General features: G+C 38.6%; 1 protein-coding gene across 2 annotated transcripts in view; it reads right to left on the reverse strand.

The window, feature by feature from the left end:
* Positions 1-15410, reverse strand: part of plxna1a (plexin A1a) — a 278914-nt gene that overhangs the window by 233974 nt on the left and 29530 nt on the right. For both annotated transcript variants that reach the window (XM_088636764.1, XM_088636765.1), the window contains exon 2: positions 13058-14363. In XM_088636764.1, the coding sequence (XP_088492890.1) occupies positions 13058-14230 (1173 nt within the window). In that variant the 5' untranslated portion in view covers positions 14231-14363. The remainder of the gene's footprint in view (positions 1-13057; positions 14364-15410) is intronic.

The raw sequence follows: 15410 nt of genomic DNA on the forward strand, positions 1-15410 counted from the left end.
TTGAGGATCTTTTTTTCCTTAGTTCTCCATTACACATGTATTTCAGGGAGCTCTATGGGAAACAACAAATACAGCTGTACAGCACTGACTGGTAAACTACCACGCAGGCCGCGATCGCTTCCACAGCATCAATAAATAATTACACTGACAATTAGTTCATTAGCATCAAACCGCCTCGTTAGGGATTTGCAAGCTAAACATTCCACTGAGACAAGGTGAAAGGTTGGGGAACGTTTTTCCAAGTGACCCACTTCCACAACAGAGGTATTGATTTTTTAAAGCAGGCTCTCTCAGCGAAAGGATTATGAATACCACAATTTCAACATATTAACAGTAAAACATATACCAGAAGCCCAGCAGCAGAAATTAAGCACTGTGCTTTATTGAAAATTAAGTACACACATCTAAAAGTACTGTTAAGATAGAGTTATAATCTTGGCAGTAACAAGAAACCTCTTAACTGTAAAAGTCTTGGAATTTGGTGAAAAAGAAATCATTTTTGTTGCAGGTTCACCAACATATTTTGAACACACACGATTCAGGTACATTTATTTTGCTGATTAACAGTGGTCATCAACATCTACAAAGAAAGAGAATCTTAGAGCATGTGCCCCTGCTGGAAGAGATGCTCTGCAACAAGTTACAGAAACTGCCTTGTGGGATCCTATCCTATTCCTTTTGAACAGCCTGAATAAGCACGTGCCTGTTCAGTGGTCTCGGAGCCCTAGATGTCATACATTGTCCCACAAACATTCAATGGGGCTCATGTCTATTAAGAAGACCATCCATTATTATCATTTTGCAAGAAAGTTCTCACACAAACAGCATGGGAGCTTGTGTCGTCTTGCTGCAATTTTGTCACATCGGCATGAGCCTACAGGAAGGGCAACAAGATCTCAAGACGCGATCTGTGAAGTGTTGTGCTTTCAGGTCACTTCCTTTGACTACAAGAAGAATTCTATTGAAAAAAGATGCTGCACCCCAGATCATACCGCTTGTACATCCCCATCAACCGACCTACTGTAAACAGAAATTGGGGTGTCAGCAAATCTACTCCTGTTGATATCCATCAGGGTGAGCTATGTCAAAACGTGATTCAGCACTAAAAAAAACACTAGCAAGCTCATCTAAGGTGACTTAGTATATAGTAATACGCAGGGCTCATTGGCTTTTTCTTGTGTTATTCTTCATTTTCACCTGGCTTGACATTCAACAGGTTAAATTGCCTTATAACTTGTGCCCGATCAACTATCTCACTAATGAGATGATTTAGTGCTTATGCAACAAATAGTCACCCAAGTGTATCATAGTTGGTCATGAATGATCGGTTATCACTGAAGCGTATCATGGTCAGTCATGAATGGTCATTAATCAAAATGATGCCAAAACCACCTAATCGATATCCAAAGTTTGTATGGTTTTTATGTACACTTTTTTGATGGTGCACCTGTCCATAGTTCTTAAAACAGCTACATATTTAGAAATCCTCCAGTTGCAGTGCAGAACCATATACTTGACAGAAGCATGACTTAATATACTGTACAAACACACATGCAAAATGACATGCAATTTAAGCATTACGACTTTTGCCACTGAATAGCCATCTGTCCTTAAGTTTTCTACTCAATTAAATGTAATCAAGCAGAAATTTTCACAGCTAATCTTAATAAGATTTGATTCTGCTCTATTCCCCGAGTGTAGATGTTGAAATATAAAAAGGAAATGTCTGGGGACAAAACTGTAGTTGAAATCCATAACATTCCCAAGCAGCTACTGTACGTCCAAGGCACACAATGCTCTAAACAGCAATGAGACCATAAAAGGGTGATACAGATGGCGATACGGTTGATTGTTTACCGGCTAAAGGTTGCTAAGACAGACCCTCTAAAATTGCACTCTAGGGAGCTGATATCAACAGCCAACCTTCCATTTTGTTCAATATTGCACTGAGCAGCACAAAATGCTCCTAAGGTCAGAGTAAAGGCCACAAAGGCACATTCAGGAAGAAAGCAATGAACCTTTTCCTCAAGTCAAATGTTCTCAATTCACAAAACTCTTTACTGAGGATACAAGCGATAAAGACCGGTTGGAACTGGGGGGTTCATGCTGACACATGCAACTAGCTCAGTTTAAGTACCTACCAGGTTGGGTGGATGCTAGCTGAATCTATCTGCAATGAAAAGTCAGGAAGTAAACCATGGGTTACGTATATGCTTAAAAAAACAAGAGCTCCAGAAAATCAAGTTGCAAAAACATTTTACCCTCTCGTGTGTGCATCTTTCTATATGAAGTTATCTTTCCATTAACTGGATAGCCAACATTCCCTTTTTTTGTATTTTAATTTAGGTGTCAGAAATCACAGTTCATTAAGAAACCGCAGAAACCTTTATAGAAAAAAATGACCATGAATGGAGATGTTTAAAATACTGTGTTGACATTTACATCGGAAATTGCTATCTTACACGAAGGAAGATGAGTTGGCAGGGGAGGTTCACAAAAGCCTCTGACTGAGTTGAGTATTTAGTCTTCCCACACACCACATTTCTGCTTGTTCTTCAATGACTTTGGTTTAAGTCTCTTCCTACCCCTTTTCCATCTATCAGCTAAGGTGTCATGATGTAAAAGTACTTGGCCATTAACAGCTAATATTAAAATTGTTCAAGCCCTTTGTGTCTTGAGGTTATTTTTGAAACATCAAGGTTTTCCTGCCCTAGAAAGGGCAAAGGATTCAAACCTTAACTATTGAGAAAAAAAAAATATTAAAGACCATCAAGAAAATGCCTACATCAGTAATGTGATTTACTGGATATTCTGTTAAAGCAACCATATTGCATTCCATTATTTGATAACATAATACCCAAGTCATCTCTTGATAATCTAGAGATTCGAAGATGGGAAGAAACAGAAATCAAAATGAATTGTAATTCAATCAATCTGTAAGCCATATAGTGGGTTTTGGGAGTGAATAAAAACAAACTTAGGATGACAAATCCAGAGGAGGAGTTTGGCTGTTAATGGATATCTTCTTTTTGTTTAAGGACGCACTTTCAGTTATAAAATATTAAACATTAATGGACATCACTGTTTGGATTACTACACAGCTGTCATATTTCTGTTTATGCTTTAGTTACTATGAAAAGAACTCCTGTTTTCTCTCAGCCATGCAAACCTCCAGGCTTTAACGTCACTTATCCACCAAACCCTCTCTCTCATTGGCCTATATCAAAATAAGCACTGATTCTTCTGCTTAGACATAATATCAACAGACGCCTTTTAAGCATGTGCACTACATTACACCAGCAAATAATTCAGACCAATTTAAAAATGGTCTGTGCCAGTCTGGAAGAAGGAAACAGCCCCTCAGAACACAGTCTGTGTTTCAGTGGACAAATCCTCCCATGCTCCTCCACTCCCTCCTTTCGCTACTCCCCATTTCGCCTTATTTACTAATGCTTGCAGTCAATCCACTCTGTGCTTCATTGTGATTCAGAAGCCAGGTGTTCTGCTTCTGATAACAGGGTAGACAATATAATGAAGGTGATTATAATTGGGTCTAACCTAGTTGTGAGTCAAAAGTGTAATAGCTTTCTATCTCGGATGGTTTCGTACCAGTCAGCAGGATAACGAGAGATGAGAGGGAACTCTGGAGCCGTGAAGTTTGCATTCTACTAGGGCAAACACAATGGATTTGGAAACTGGAAAAATAACACTTATACTTGGAAGGGCTTAAGTGAAAATTAAGTACAGCTGAAATGATCCATTTTAGGTTTTTCAAACCACCAGACCTGTTTTGCGAATCATTGTGTTAAAATTCAGAAAAAAACTGCTTTGTCGTGAACTCATTACGTCTGTCCAGCAAATGTACTAAATAAATAAAGAAGACTGTAACCAATCTCAAGGTGATAGACCTTTAAAAGGTCCCACTCCTGGTTATACTTCTACAAAGCTGTAATTACTGCTTTGTCTTACATGACAATGGAACCCAGCGGTATAGGAAACTCACTTCATCCACCACCACAGTACAGCAAACAATCGGTTGTGATGTGGCGACAATAATGCACCAAATACCTTACTACACAGCAGATCAGGTTGAGAAGTGAAAAACTACTTCTTGTGCCTTGGGTTCTTTCTAATAAGGACCTCGTATTTAACATCATATCCGTAGGACAACTATAAGTTCTCACAATTGGTCCCTCAATCTCTCTTACATCAGTAGCACAATTTTCCTTAGACATCTTCCATGCCAGTAGAGACCAGGCCTAACCCTGGATAGTGTCTGAGAACTGACAAGATTAGGAAACAAAGTAGTAATGCCACTATAAAAATCACAGTACAAGGTGCACATTCTGTATATTTTTTGTTTTAATGAACATACTTCATATATGTCTAAAGTTCTCAATAAAACTGTCATAAGCCAACTGTTCTAAATTAAGACAGCAGAAACGCAGCATGTTATGGCTTTTGGCCACAAGGTACATCCTACATTAAGTCATCTTTCTGAGCTGCTATAAAATCATTACATGTCCCAGACCTGCAGCAAAGATTACAACAAATGCTGACAAATGCAGGCAATGAACTGTGATAGTCTTTTATACAATGCAAAAGAAGCACAGTCCCTGCTCGGATTTTAAAACCTGGCACCAATATTTTCCGCGTTTTCACCTGCATTCAACCAAAACGCCATGCTTTGCTCCTCAGTTGCCAGCAGGAGAAGGAATATATCACTGTGTATAGGCAGTGTAGATGTTTGAATAGGTAAATTACCTTTTTAACATCATTACCTGTGATGTTAAAGTGTCTATTCCAGTATACCATAGGAAAGCCCCTGTACATTTTACATTTTGTACATTTTCAAATTGTATGTTACTGAAAATGAGGACTAAAACAATGGATTTCCCATTAAATTTGAGTTTCCAAAATAGAAAAGAGGACAAAACACACTTAAAGTTAAATAAGCATTTTTCTTCCAACTACTGAAAGTGCAGGAGCACCAAGAGAAAAGTCTTTAAAAATGGCCTTTTTGATGACAACTTCCCTTAACATCCTGCAATGGAAAGAATGTACAAGCTTTGGTCCATCTTTTTTCAATATAATGTACTGATTTCAGCTAAATGGAGAGGGGATTTTTTCCCTGACACACACAGGGGAGTCATGTATTATTAAAGCAATAACCCTGACTGTTATAATAAAGATTTAAAGCCTTTTTCAATGGTAACAGAAGTTCGTGGGCACCAAATGGTTTGAGAACTGCTATAAATGCCATAATTGGCAGACTCTGAGCTTAAGAGTCCCCACTGAAATATCTTCTTACATTACAAGCTGACCAAGACTTCAAAGGTGACTCATAAATCATGTCATCATCCACAGCCAATCAGAGTTCTGGATGTGCAAGACTTGTGATGATACCGAGCAAAGAGGTTTGTTTGAGGACCCACATCACTGTGCGGGTAGCAAAGGAATAAGTAGAGGTTAATTCTGTGCTGAAAGTACAAAAACAACCATTACATTTCAGTTGTGAAATCTTCTTCAGGTAACAACTGTCATCTGAAGAAGGCTCTATAGCTGAAATGTTTTTTTCTTCTACATCTCAGCATTGAAACTAATCATGCCTTGTTGTCTCAGGTTTTAATGCCCCAGAGCTACAGCAAACCTCAGAATTAAACCACACGGTTCTCGCACAGAAGACCTAAAGTTTGTCACCCTGAAGTACTTTATCGAAGGAGACCTAAAGTACGTCACTACTGTTTAAATGCGGTAGTCAATGTACTGATATTTTTTTTTAAAGGATGATTCAGTGCTAACAGACGCTTGCTTCAGCTGGAGATCACTAAGTCTCCACAAGCTTGATTTCTTGTGTGAAGATGCAACGGTAAAAGTAACATCTGACAGCCTCTTAATGGAAGTCTCCTGGAGACTTCATCACCTTGATCGCTAGGACTAAATGCACTGCGAAAAAACTGCAATTGCCAAAAAAAAATGTCCAAGATTTGTAATGTGAATACTGTGGTGTTTTTGTTCTTCCAAGGTGACCAACCGATCTACACAAGTAAGGCCTTCGATTAGGATAAAAAAAGCCTATTTCTAAGGTGATATATACCAAAACATCTGTATTTTGTGAGGCATAATGCCCAGAACTGAGTACACCCCACCCACTTTTTCACAAAAAAAAGTTTTAACAGAATCTTTCAAAGTTTGAATACAATCATAGGGACTTCTTATGAAAACAATAACCATTTTGTATAATGCAGTGCACACACAGAACAATTACTGAGCTGAAATAAAGGTGCGACTGCCTTCTGTCTTGATCCATCAGCCACTTCTTGCGTTTGTTAAAAAAAAACGACAAACCAAGGAGATGACAAATCAAGACAGTCGAATAGAAAAGTTTGGAAAAGTTAAAAAAAAACCTGGTGTATTTAGGAGTTTGTAAGTATGTGCATCAAAATTCCAATTCGAAATGAGACATGGCAACAAATCTTCCAGCCAGGCAAAATTAGATAAAGTTACTTAAGAGAAATGCTTCCAATAAAGTATAAAACCAATTTTGAAGACAACAGCCCACACAGATATTATTGTATTTGTACTAAGGTATCATGAGAAAAACTGCTTCTAAGAAAAACACCTAAATGAAATACTTTAAGTTTACTTTAAGCCTTTAAATGGCAAGCACATCTAGGTTTACTAAAAGTTTGGACTAGCTCAGCCATTGGAGGCCTCAGTATGTGGAAATATGTCACAAAGCCTCTTCCTGATTAAAGCCTTCCTCCACCAGACATTCACTATCCAAAAACACATTATGAACAGATCCCCAGATTAAACCAAACAGCAAATTGCAGACTAAAACTAACAGCAGCCAATAATTCTCATTAGAAACAGCTACTACCATAATACATTTTGGGATGTATAATTGAAGATTTGAAGATCCACTTTCAAATTAAAATCAGTCTTCTATGACTAAAATCAAGGAGGTTTTGACACTCAACATTAGCAGGAAGGAACTATTTTAAATTTTTTGGCTGCGTTTCTTCCTCAGATTTGACAAGCTTTCTCTGTGGTTTCCACGTGTTGTTTGAGAACCCCAGGCACAGATTGCTATAGCTGCAGGTTCTCATTTGCATGACGTACAACTGTGCATGTCATTTTCTTTTCCTCTTTGCCATTGTTAGGCGATTCGGAAAGGATAAATCGTCAGACATGCAGCATTCTTTGCTTTGATGCGGCTCATTTGCTAGATTCACCCATTTCGTTTACACATAGAGTCATACATTACACTAGTTTGGCAGCTATGAAAACATCATGTACTTTTGCAACCTTCAAATGCAACTTGTTATTCTGACCTAGGTCAGGACAGTTTTGGGAACCGCATTTTGAATTTTTTAACTTAATGTTTAATTTACACTGCACTTAGGACCCGCCTTTAGATACACACATCTACTGTAGAAAGTACAGAATACGACATATAACTAAAGCTTTTCTTGTTGAAAAATGCCACACTACAGATACACAAAAATAATCTGTAATCATTAATATGAACTTTAATGACTTTTTTTTATCTTATCTGTACACTAACAGTTACCACCCTACAAACCAGGCCTCGTAACAGCTCTGGCACCTGCCCTGACATGATCTCAAAAGATCTGTAACCGAGTGTGTTCTGTGTTTGGGGACATAGAACTCCTAGCAAACACTTTACCAAATACTCCACACAATAAAGTCTAACAAGAGGCTAACACACAAAACGTGTGTGTTTGGACAATTGCACTACATAGAAACACAGGCAATATTATACCTTTACCAAGAGCCAAAAAGCAATTAATTAACAAACTGAATTGATATTGACAATTACTATAATTTTTGCATATATATTTTCAGAAAAAAAAGAAAAGATTAAGGATCCATCAGTTACTAAAAATACCTGGTTTAAAACCTGGTTTAAAAAACCTGTGAAAATCAAAATTGCAAGATTCTTTGTAACATTGTAGCACTGAACATTGACATACATTATCCTATGGTATCCTTCTACATTTATTCAATTTACCCCAAATTTACACCTTCCTTTAATGAACTGTTAACAGTGCTTAATTGCATTGTCTATACAGTTCTTTCAGCAATTCTGATCCCAAAAGATCCCAAAATGCAGCCAGGATTTGCTTTGACTTTGAAAGCACAGTGAAACCGCGGGATGAGTATAGCCAATACGTGCACGCAGTGCCCTGCAGACAATCACAAACATTTATCTTTCAGCCTAAAGATTGAGTTCAACAGATCAAGGGCTCGCGCTCCAGTCGCCAAGCTGCAAGACTTGTTCGTGCTATGCAGCCCTCTTACTTGGCAGCAAACCAAGTCAATTGCCCATTGTGGTCTTTCACTATAGTGCAGACCTCTTGATTAGCTTGCCGGTTAAGACAACACAATAGAAGCCTTCTATTTAACACTCCACCCCAACCACATAGAGAACCATCTTCATTAAGAGTTGCTCAAATTAAGTCCAAAGGAGCAAAAATAAGCTTAAAGATCAGCAAGACATTGGTTTAAATGCCTCTTAGTGTGCACAGAAAATTAAAGATCAAATTCATAAACATAAATCAAGGCCATTTTATATAGGCATAAACAAATTTTCTCCTCAGTACTATAAAAACACCTCCTACCATCTGCTTTTTATTCCCCATTTTTAAAACTCATTTCACAGTCTTTACTGTGCAGATTAAATTCCTGTGTGGTGGCTAGTGACTAAGACCGTCTGTCTGAGTATCCTGTTAGGACCTCTGAAAAAGAAGGCAAACCAAATTACTGATTGTTTCTGGATGGTTTGAGAGAATGCAAACAAATATGAAAGAGATCAATCCAAAATCCAAGTGCCCCTTTAAGAAAATTATCATATTGGCCCAAATGCCAATTTAAGCTCTGTTGGCTTTTCAAAAAAGAGAAATCATTTTTCAAGTAATATAAAAACATCTACAGCAAATATAAGCATCTAATCAGATACTTAAGTCTACCGTAAGAACTGTTCGCTAAGAGGGTAAAATATTAAGTAACTAGCAAGGTCAGTAAGGAACAGGGAAAATTGCTTCAGTGAAGCCAATAAAAACTACAGCTCCCACAATCCCTCTCAATCACGACACCAAAATAGAGGCACAAGGTCTGGGGATTTAGATTGTAGCCATCTCAGGGATGGATATTTTGTAATTACACACTCATCTTTGTTAACAAGCATCTCACTCCTGGTTTAAAATATATATAGAAAATATACTAATAAAATAAAAAAGTAATAAAATATACTACAAGACAAACTTAAAGGTTAGGCTGTATTTAAATGTTATTTTTCTAAAAAAAAATGGCTTTCTATTCAGGGCAATCCAGTATTTAAAGGATAAGGGTCCCTCTGTGCAGCACACAAGCCTAATAAACTAAACCTAGCAAAGTAATTTCATTCCATGGTTAACAATAAATTTAAAAATCCAAATTAATATTAGTAATTACCATCCTTCAATGACTTCACTTATTTCCCTTGCATAAAATAAAAATGTGATTTACATCTGTATAAGCTGCTTCTGTATAATCCTGTTCTAAAATATGTAAAGAGATCTATACAGTGGTGGCACATATTACTATCAATAGGGGGACAAAATGAGAAAATAACCCCCACAAAAAACAAACAAATTGTAGGAACCTCATTGCAAATACTTCTTTAAAAAGCAAATAAAAAAGGTGCCAAAAATGTTTTCGGGTCTATCACTGGCCTGCAGGATGCTTCCTTTTGAGTAGAGTTTGGAATAGTCAAATCATAAGGGACAGGAGGAAAGAACGCAAATGTGCTCGTGCATGAAAGGTCAGATAAGGTGCTGTACCAATTCCTCAACATGTATTCCACGGGGGGCTCTGTAAACAGGTCAGAAATTATAAGCAGCTGTCCATTATGCAATTAGAGCACTTAAGAATTACTAGCTATCTATAAAGAATAAAGCAACAGGTCAGATGACATACACTTCCAAAGATGAGTGCATCTGAGGCAATGCCATGTGAGTACTTGATCAGTGTAATTCAACTCTGCAACTTGGTTCCTCTGGCTCAAACACTCAGAGGCGTTCTCCATCAAAGAGGATAGGCGGACAAAGCCCTGAGCCCATTTATTAATCATGCAGTTGGTCTACAGCAGCATCTCGCATGCTGTACCACATCTACGAGTCTGTATGCATTTCCAACACAAGAGCCTGGGAAATTTCCCCTGGGATCACAGCAGAAAAGACAGCATCAAGATAATATAAATTAATTAGCATGGAGGGGGCAGAGTAAACCGAGTGACACTCGGCAAATCCAGGGGACTTGCTAATGATGTACCATCTGAATAAATGTGAAGGCTAAATCCGGGACAGATAACAGCGTTAACAGCCAGTCTACACCTCCTCCAGCTCATGAAATCCCAGGCCTTCAGGGAGGATAAAAAGATATGGGGACGCATAGCGTTACAAGGCCTGGGCTGCCAGAAACCATCAGGTAAAGACAACACTTGAGCAAGGGTGGCACTGTTTTTTACATTTCTGACAGCCTGGGCTGAAAAACACATTGCAAACATATATACTGTACATGTACACAGCACTCCACTCTCAAAGGAGCTACTGCTACTATCCGTAATCATGGGGCCCTTTCATACCTGGTTTGTCTGTCATCATCCGATTCCGAGTTCACCTGAAAAACGAAGACGCACCTTCCAACCCCCGAGTGGTTTCACACCGTAAAATTTCAATTGAACTGCAGTTCAAACCCCAAATATGTCAAGTTTGCTCTGTTGGGACCTTCACAGGTGTAATCGCCCCAGGATGCACTTGCTTTCACAGAAAAGAAATGTGTTCAACACAGCGAACATTGTAGATCATAAAGGCGTTTGTCCATTTCAGACTGGAGGGCCATGGATCGCACTTTAACATCAAAACTCCTGGCTCAGTTTCCTCTATTGTCCAAAAATGGTGGCATCTCTAATTTCCCCATATGTGTGTATGCAATTTGTATTGGACAGGCCAGAATGTCTTAAATAGTCGGATATAATCCTCTCTTCTACCATTACACATTTCTGCACCTCAATGTCAAACTCTTCAGAACTTGGATATCAAACTGTTGGACAGGTTTATTTTTGAACATCTTCACGTTATTATGGGCATGTTATTAGTGTGCACCACAAACTCTTTCATGAAAGAAAAAGATGTCTTAAGGAAAGACCAGGCCTCATTCGGTTTGGTTTCTTTCACTTGAGAAAGTGTGATAGATAAGTTTATTTCCCAAGTGCAATGATTCAAAACAAATATTTGACATTTCACTATCAAAACTAACCATACTGTCAACTGAACTCCGATCAATTCTGCTCTCCAAAGGAACTGGGTAAAAAAGTCCCCCAGGGTACAGACACTAATAAGGGTAACTCTACGACTCTAATTTATTCTTTAACAAAGAGCTGTACAGAATAGTAAACATTTAATCTCTTACTTACAAAAAAGTACATATTCATGATGTCTCGTTGAATTTAAAAGAAGAGGCTTAAAGTAGGTAAATATTTACACTGCCTTTCTATATAAACTGCGAAGATAATTCACCACCAGGAACATGTAACCAAAGGGATTTGCTAGAATTAACAGCTTTTCCAAGTCATGATCTTAACCCTTTATCTTTCCTAGGTTTATTCCAACTAAGTTAAAATTACTGACTCTTAATTTAACCAATGACTTAATGTTTTTTGTTGTATTTACTTTAAGAAAATATATTTGCATTATTTCTGAGAAACACATCAGACAAATATCTACTTCAGCTTTAAAACTGTTGCCCACCCATAGATTTCTAACCAACATCAAGTATGCACAGAAACAGGTGGGAATGGCACTATGTCAAACACACCCTTAATTTATGGATGTATAGGCTCATTGGCTAAATTCCACTTGGTCATTCAAACAACCCTAAATGAGAGACATTCTGAAACTCAACATCTGGCGTAGGATTCATGCTAATTTGTAACCCTGTTCTGTTCTATTTAAGACCTGAAACTTAAACAAATACTACAATTGAAGGTTTAATAAGATTAATTAAGAAAGACACAGCAGTACTCCAGAAGAAAGACTTTGTTTCATGAGTGTGATCTGGACAAATCAGTGTTGCAGCAAGGCTGCAAACGAAAATGTGGTATTTCACAAAGACATAACAGTCTTTTCAGGGGCTGTGAGATCACAGGTTTTAAACTGAAATCTGTGACTATTTGGAAGCAGACACAAATGCCTTTTTTTAATTGCAAATCTGGAGTAAGCGGAGAGGAAACAGAGAAGGCTGGTTTAATGTGTCCCACTGTTCATTTACACTCTGCAGGCGATGGGGCCATTTGCTGCTACATCCCAAAGAACTACAGTAAAACAAATCAGGGCTCAAGTCACTTTTAAATCTGACCTGAAATATTTAAAAATTCTTGTTTGTGAAAGTGTTTGATTTGTTTTTTTCTTTGAGTTTACTGCAGTTGAAGGCGCTAAAATATAGGTTTATTTACAATGTCACCAATTTTTCTTGTGCATCTTCGGTATGGTAGAAATATTATGTGGCAGAAGGGAAAGGGTGTTGAGGATTGATCAAACCCCTTGTAAGAGCAAAGTACTTGTGTGTGTACACAAGTAAACCTAAGGCATGAAACAAGATGAAGTACAGGTACATCACTTTCTACTTCATTGCAGGTGTTAATTGAATTATGTTTTCAAGTGGTGGATGACTGTCGCAGCATAACTAAGGCAACCATATCAAGATGCTTAACTAAAATACCTTGTGCTTTGTGGGACCATATTGCACACTAACAAATTCCCTAGAAAAAAAGGAGGAAGGTGTTACTTGGGTTTTCTCAATTATGTAGTATTCTGGAGATACTGGGGCCGTTGATGGCTGCCAAATGCCCACCTAGCAAGCAGATCACAGGCACCCCACAGACACAAAATTATTCCCAAGGCTGTGATACACTGACTTCCAAAGGAAAAAAACGTCTCCTGGAACAACTGATCTGAAAGAAATTAGGACTTTGAATGTCCAAACAACTTACCGAGTTGATACAGGCTAGTTCCTTGTTCAGCAGCCACGGTAGGGAAAGTTTGCCTTCTCCTTTGTAGCAGGACTGAATCCTTTCTTTGATTTTCTCCTTGATCTTGCGCAGAGTGAAGAGGCACAGGGCTGACTCCTTGGGTGGCTTGGCTCGGTTCTTCTGACCTTGAGAGAAAACAGTGAAAAGGATGTCCTCCTTCTCCGAGATGCCCAGAGACCTGGCCAGATGCTTGCCAGGCCGACTGAGGTAGGCGTCCTGTATGAGGCGGTACTCCACACCATCCTTGGTGCAGCCAATGGGGAACTCCACGTAGGAGTAGAACTTGGGGTCATCCACACAGAGGCGCACGATCTTGGAGGTGAAGAACTGCTCCCCACTGGCATCCGGAGATGTCAGCTGGGTGTCAAGCTGGAGAGTGAGATAATACACGAACTGCTCACTGCTGAAGCTGTAGATGTAGTAGATATCAAAAGCTGGGAACTTGGAGAGAGTGTCAGAAGGGATCTTCAGCTGGGAGGAGACAAACTCATCCTGATAGACAAAGCTAAACATGTCAGCGTTCTCCTCGTTGACCATCAGTTTGCGACTGGAGAGGGTGGGGAAGTATTCTGACTTGCCATCAATAGGTGTGCCAATAAAGAGCTTTGTGTTGTGCCCATTGAAGCCTTCAATGATAACCCCGGACATGGTCCCCGACTCGTTGACGCTGGACAGGTAATGCTCCTTCCGGTGGTGGGGTTCCCCGAGTTTGAAGAGGTCATCCAACCGCAAAAACTGACATATCCCCTGAGAGGCACTGCCACAGGCAATCAGTCGGTTCTGCATGTAGTCGATCAACAAGAGCTTGTTGACGTTATTGGTGAGCACCAGGCCATGTGGACAGGACTGGACACTAGGAGGGGGGTAGCATTTCTCATTATCTTCCACAGGACCTGTCATGTGATTCCGCAACAGAGTGAGGTTGTTCGAGAGCTTGTAAATCCAGTTAACGGCTCCCACATAGACTTCCCCAGTTTTATTGTGGATCACCAAGTGCGTCAGACCCATTTCCTTCGGGGAGAAAGTTTTAAAAGGTTTAGGGGTCCCTTTGGCTACCACCGAGGTTGTTACCACCAAAATCAAAAGAATCCACAGGTACAAAAAGGGGCAAGAATGTCTGTAAAGGGGCCTCATGTTTGCTTTGCTCCAGATGGTAAATTCTGGATTTTTATTTAGGGATGAAAAAACAGCTATTGATCCAACGTCCTTTTCTCTTTGTTTGGATCTGTCATCTATAGCATCATCTGCAGTGGCAAAGTGAAGAACCCTGCAAGGGAAAAAACACATTATGAAACATGATGGAACATTTCATATTGATTATGCATTGTCAGTTTTAAAAGCTTGGGATATTGTGCCAAATACAGAAGAGAGAAAAAAATGACCACAAGCCTTAGGGGAAATACTTAATAGCATTTAATTTAGAGGATGGATATCAAGGACAACAGGCAGATCTTGCTCAGATAAAATCAAACTGGAAAATATGCAAAAAAATGCATGCCCTTAAAATATAAAAATAACTAATGTGATCCTACAGATTAACCATCAATGGCAGCCTAATAAGCAGTTTTACATACTACTACTGCAGAGTATTATACTATTTAGACTATTTAGACAAGTGAATAAAGAGTAGTCTACTATGTAACTAATATATTACTATGTAATATATTCTCTCAGTCTCTTTAAATTTTAGGATTAACTATTTTAAGGCGTAAAGGGTAATAGGCTCAATTCTTTAAATTGATTTGTTTCTAGTTACTCTGAATTAGTGTTTTCCAAGTGTTGTGCATTTTTCACAATATAGTATTTCAGCAATCTGCCCCCAGCATTCTAAAACCCCAATGATTAAATCGGCTCTCGGTGACATTAGCGTTTTGTACACTGTGGTTCCGCCGCATCAATTATGTTTACAAAAATAAATCAATGAATGAATCCTGGTTTTAAGAATAATGAGAAAGGAAACATTTCATTTGAGTTCCCAAAGACAAAACAAAAACAGGCTACTACGCCACCCAGTTCTCAAGGAGCAATTTCTCTCTTTTTTTTTCATTTCTGTCTGAGTAAAGCCCTCCATTTGAGCAAAAGCAAGTCTCTTGTCTCCAGAAGCCATAATTATCTGGTATATTAGTTCAGTGTTTTCCATCAGAATAGAACAAAACATTTATTGTCTGAGCTGACATTTTTTGCAACACAATTCTCAGTGTGACAGTATTTCTTCTTTTTAGCTGCCGTTATCCCTAATTTGTCCCTTATTGGAAAGCCAATTCTTTTAAAAAAGAAATTAAATCAATTTAAAAAAATTACTTAATTCCTTCAC

The sequence above is a fragment of the Lepisosteus platostomus genome, chromosome 6, assembly GCF_059453375.1.
Source record: "Lepisosteus platostomus isolate fLepPlt1 chromosome 6, fLepPlt1.hap1, whole genome shotgun sequence".
Classification (NCBI taxonomy): Eukaryota; Metazoa; Chordata; class Actinopteri; order Semionotiformes; family Lepisosteidae; genus Lepisosteus; species Lepisosteus platostomus.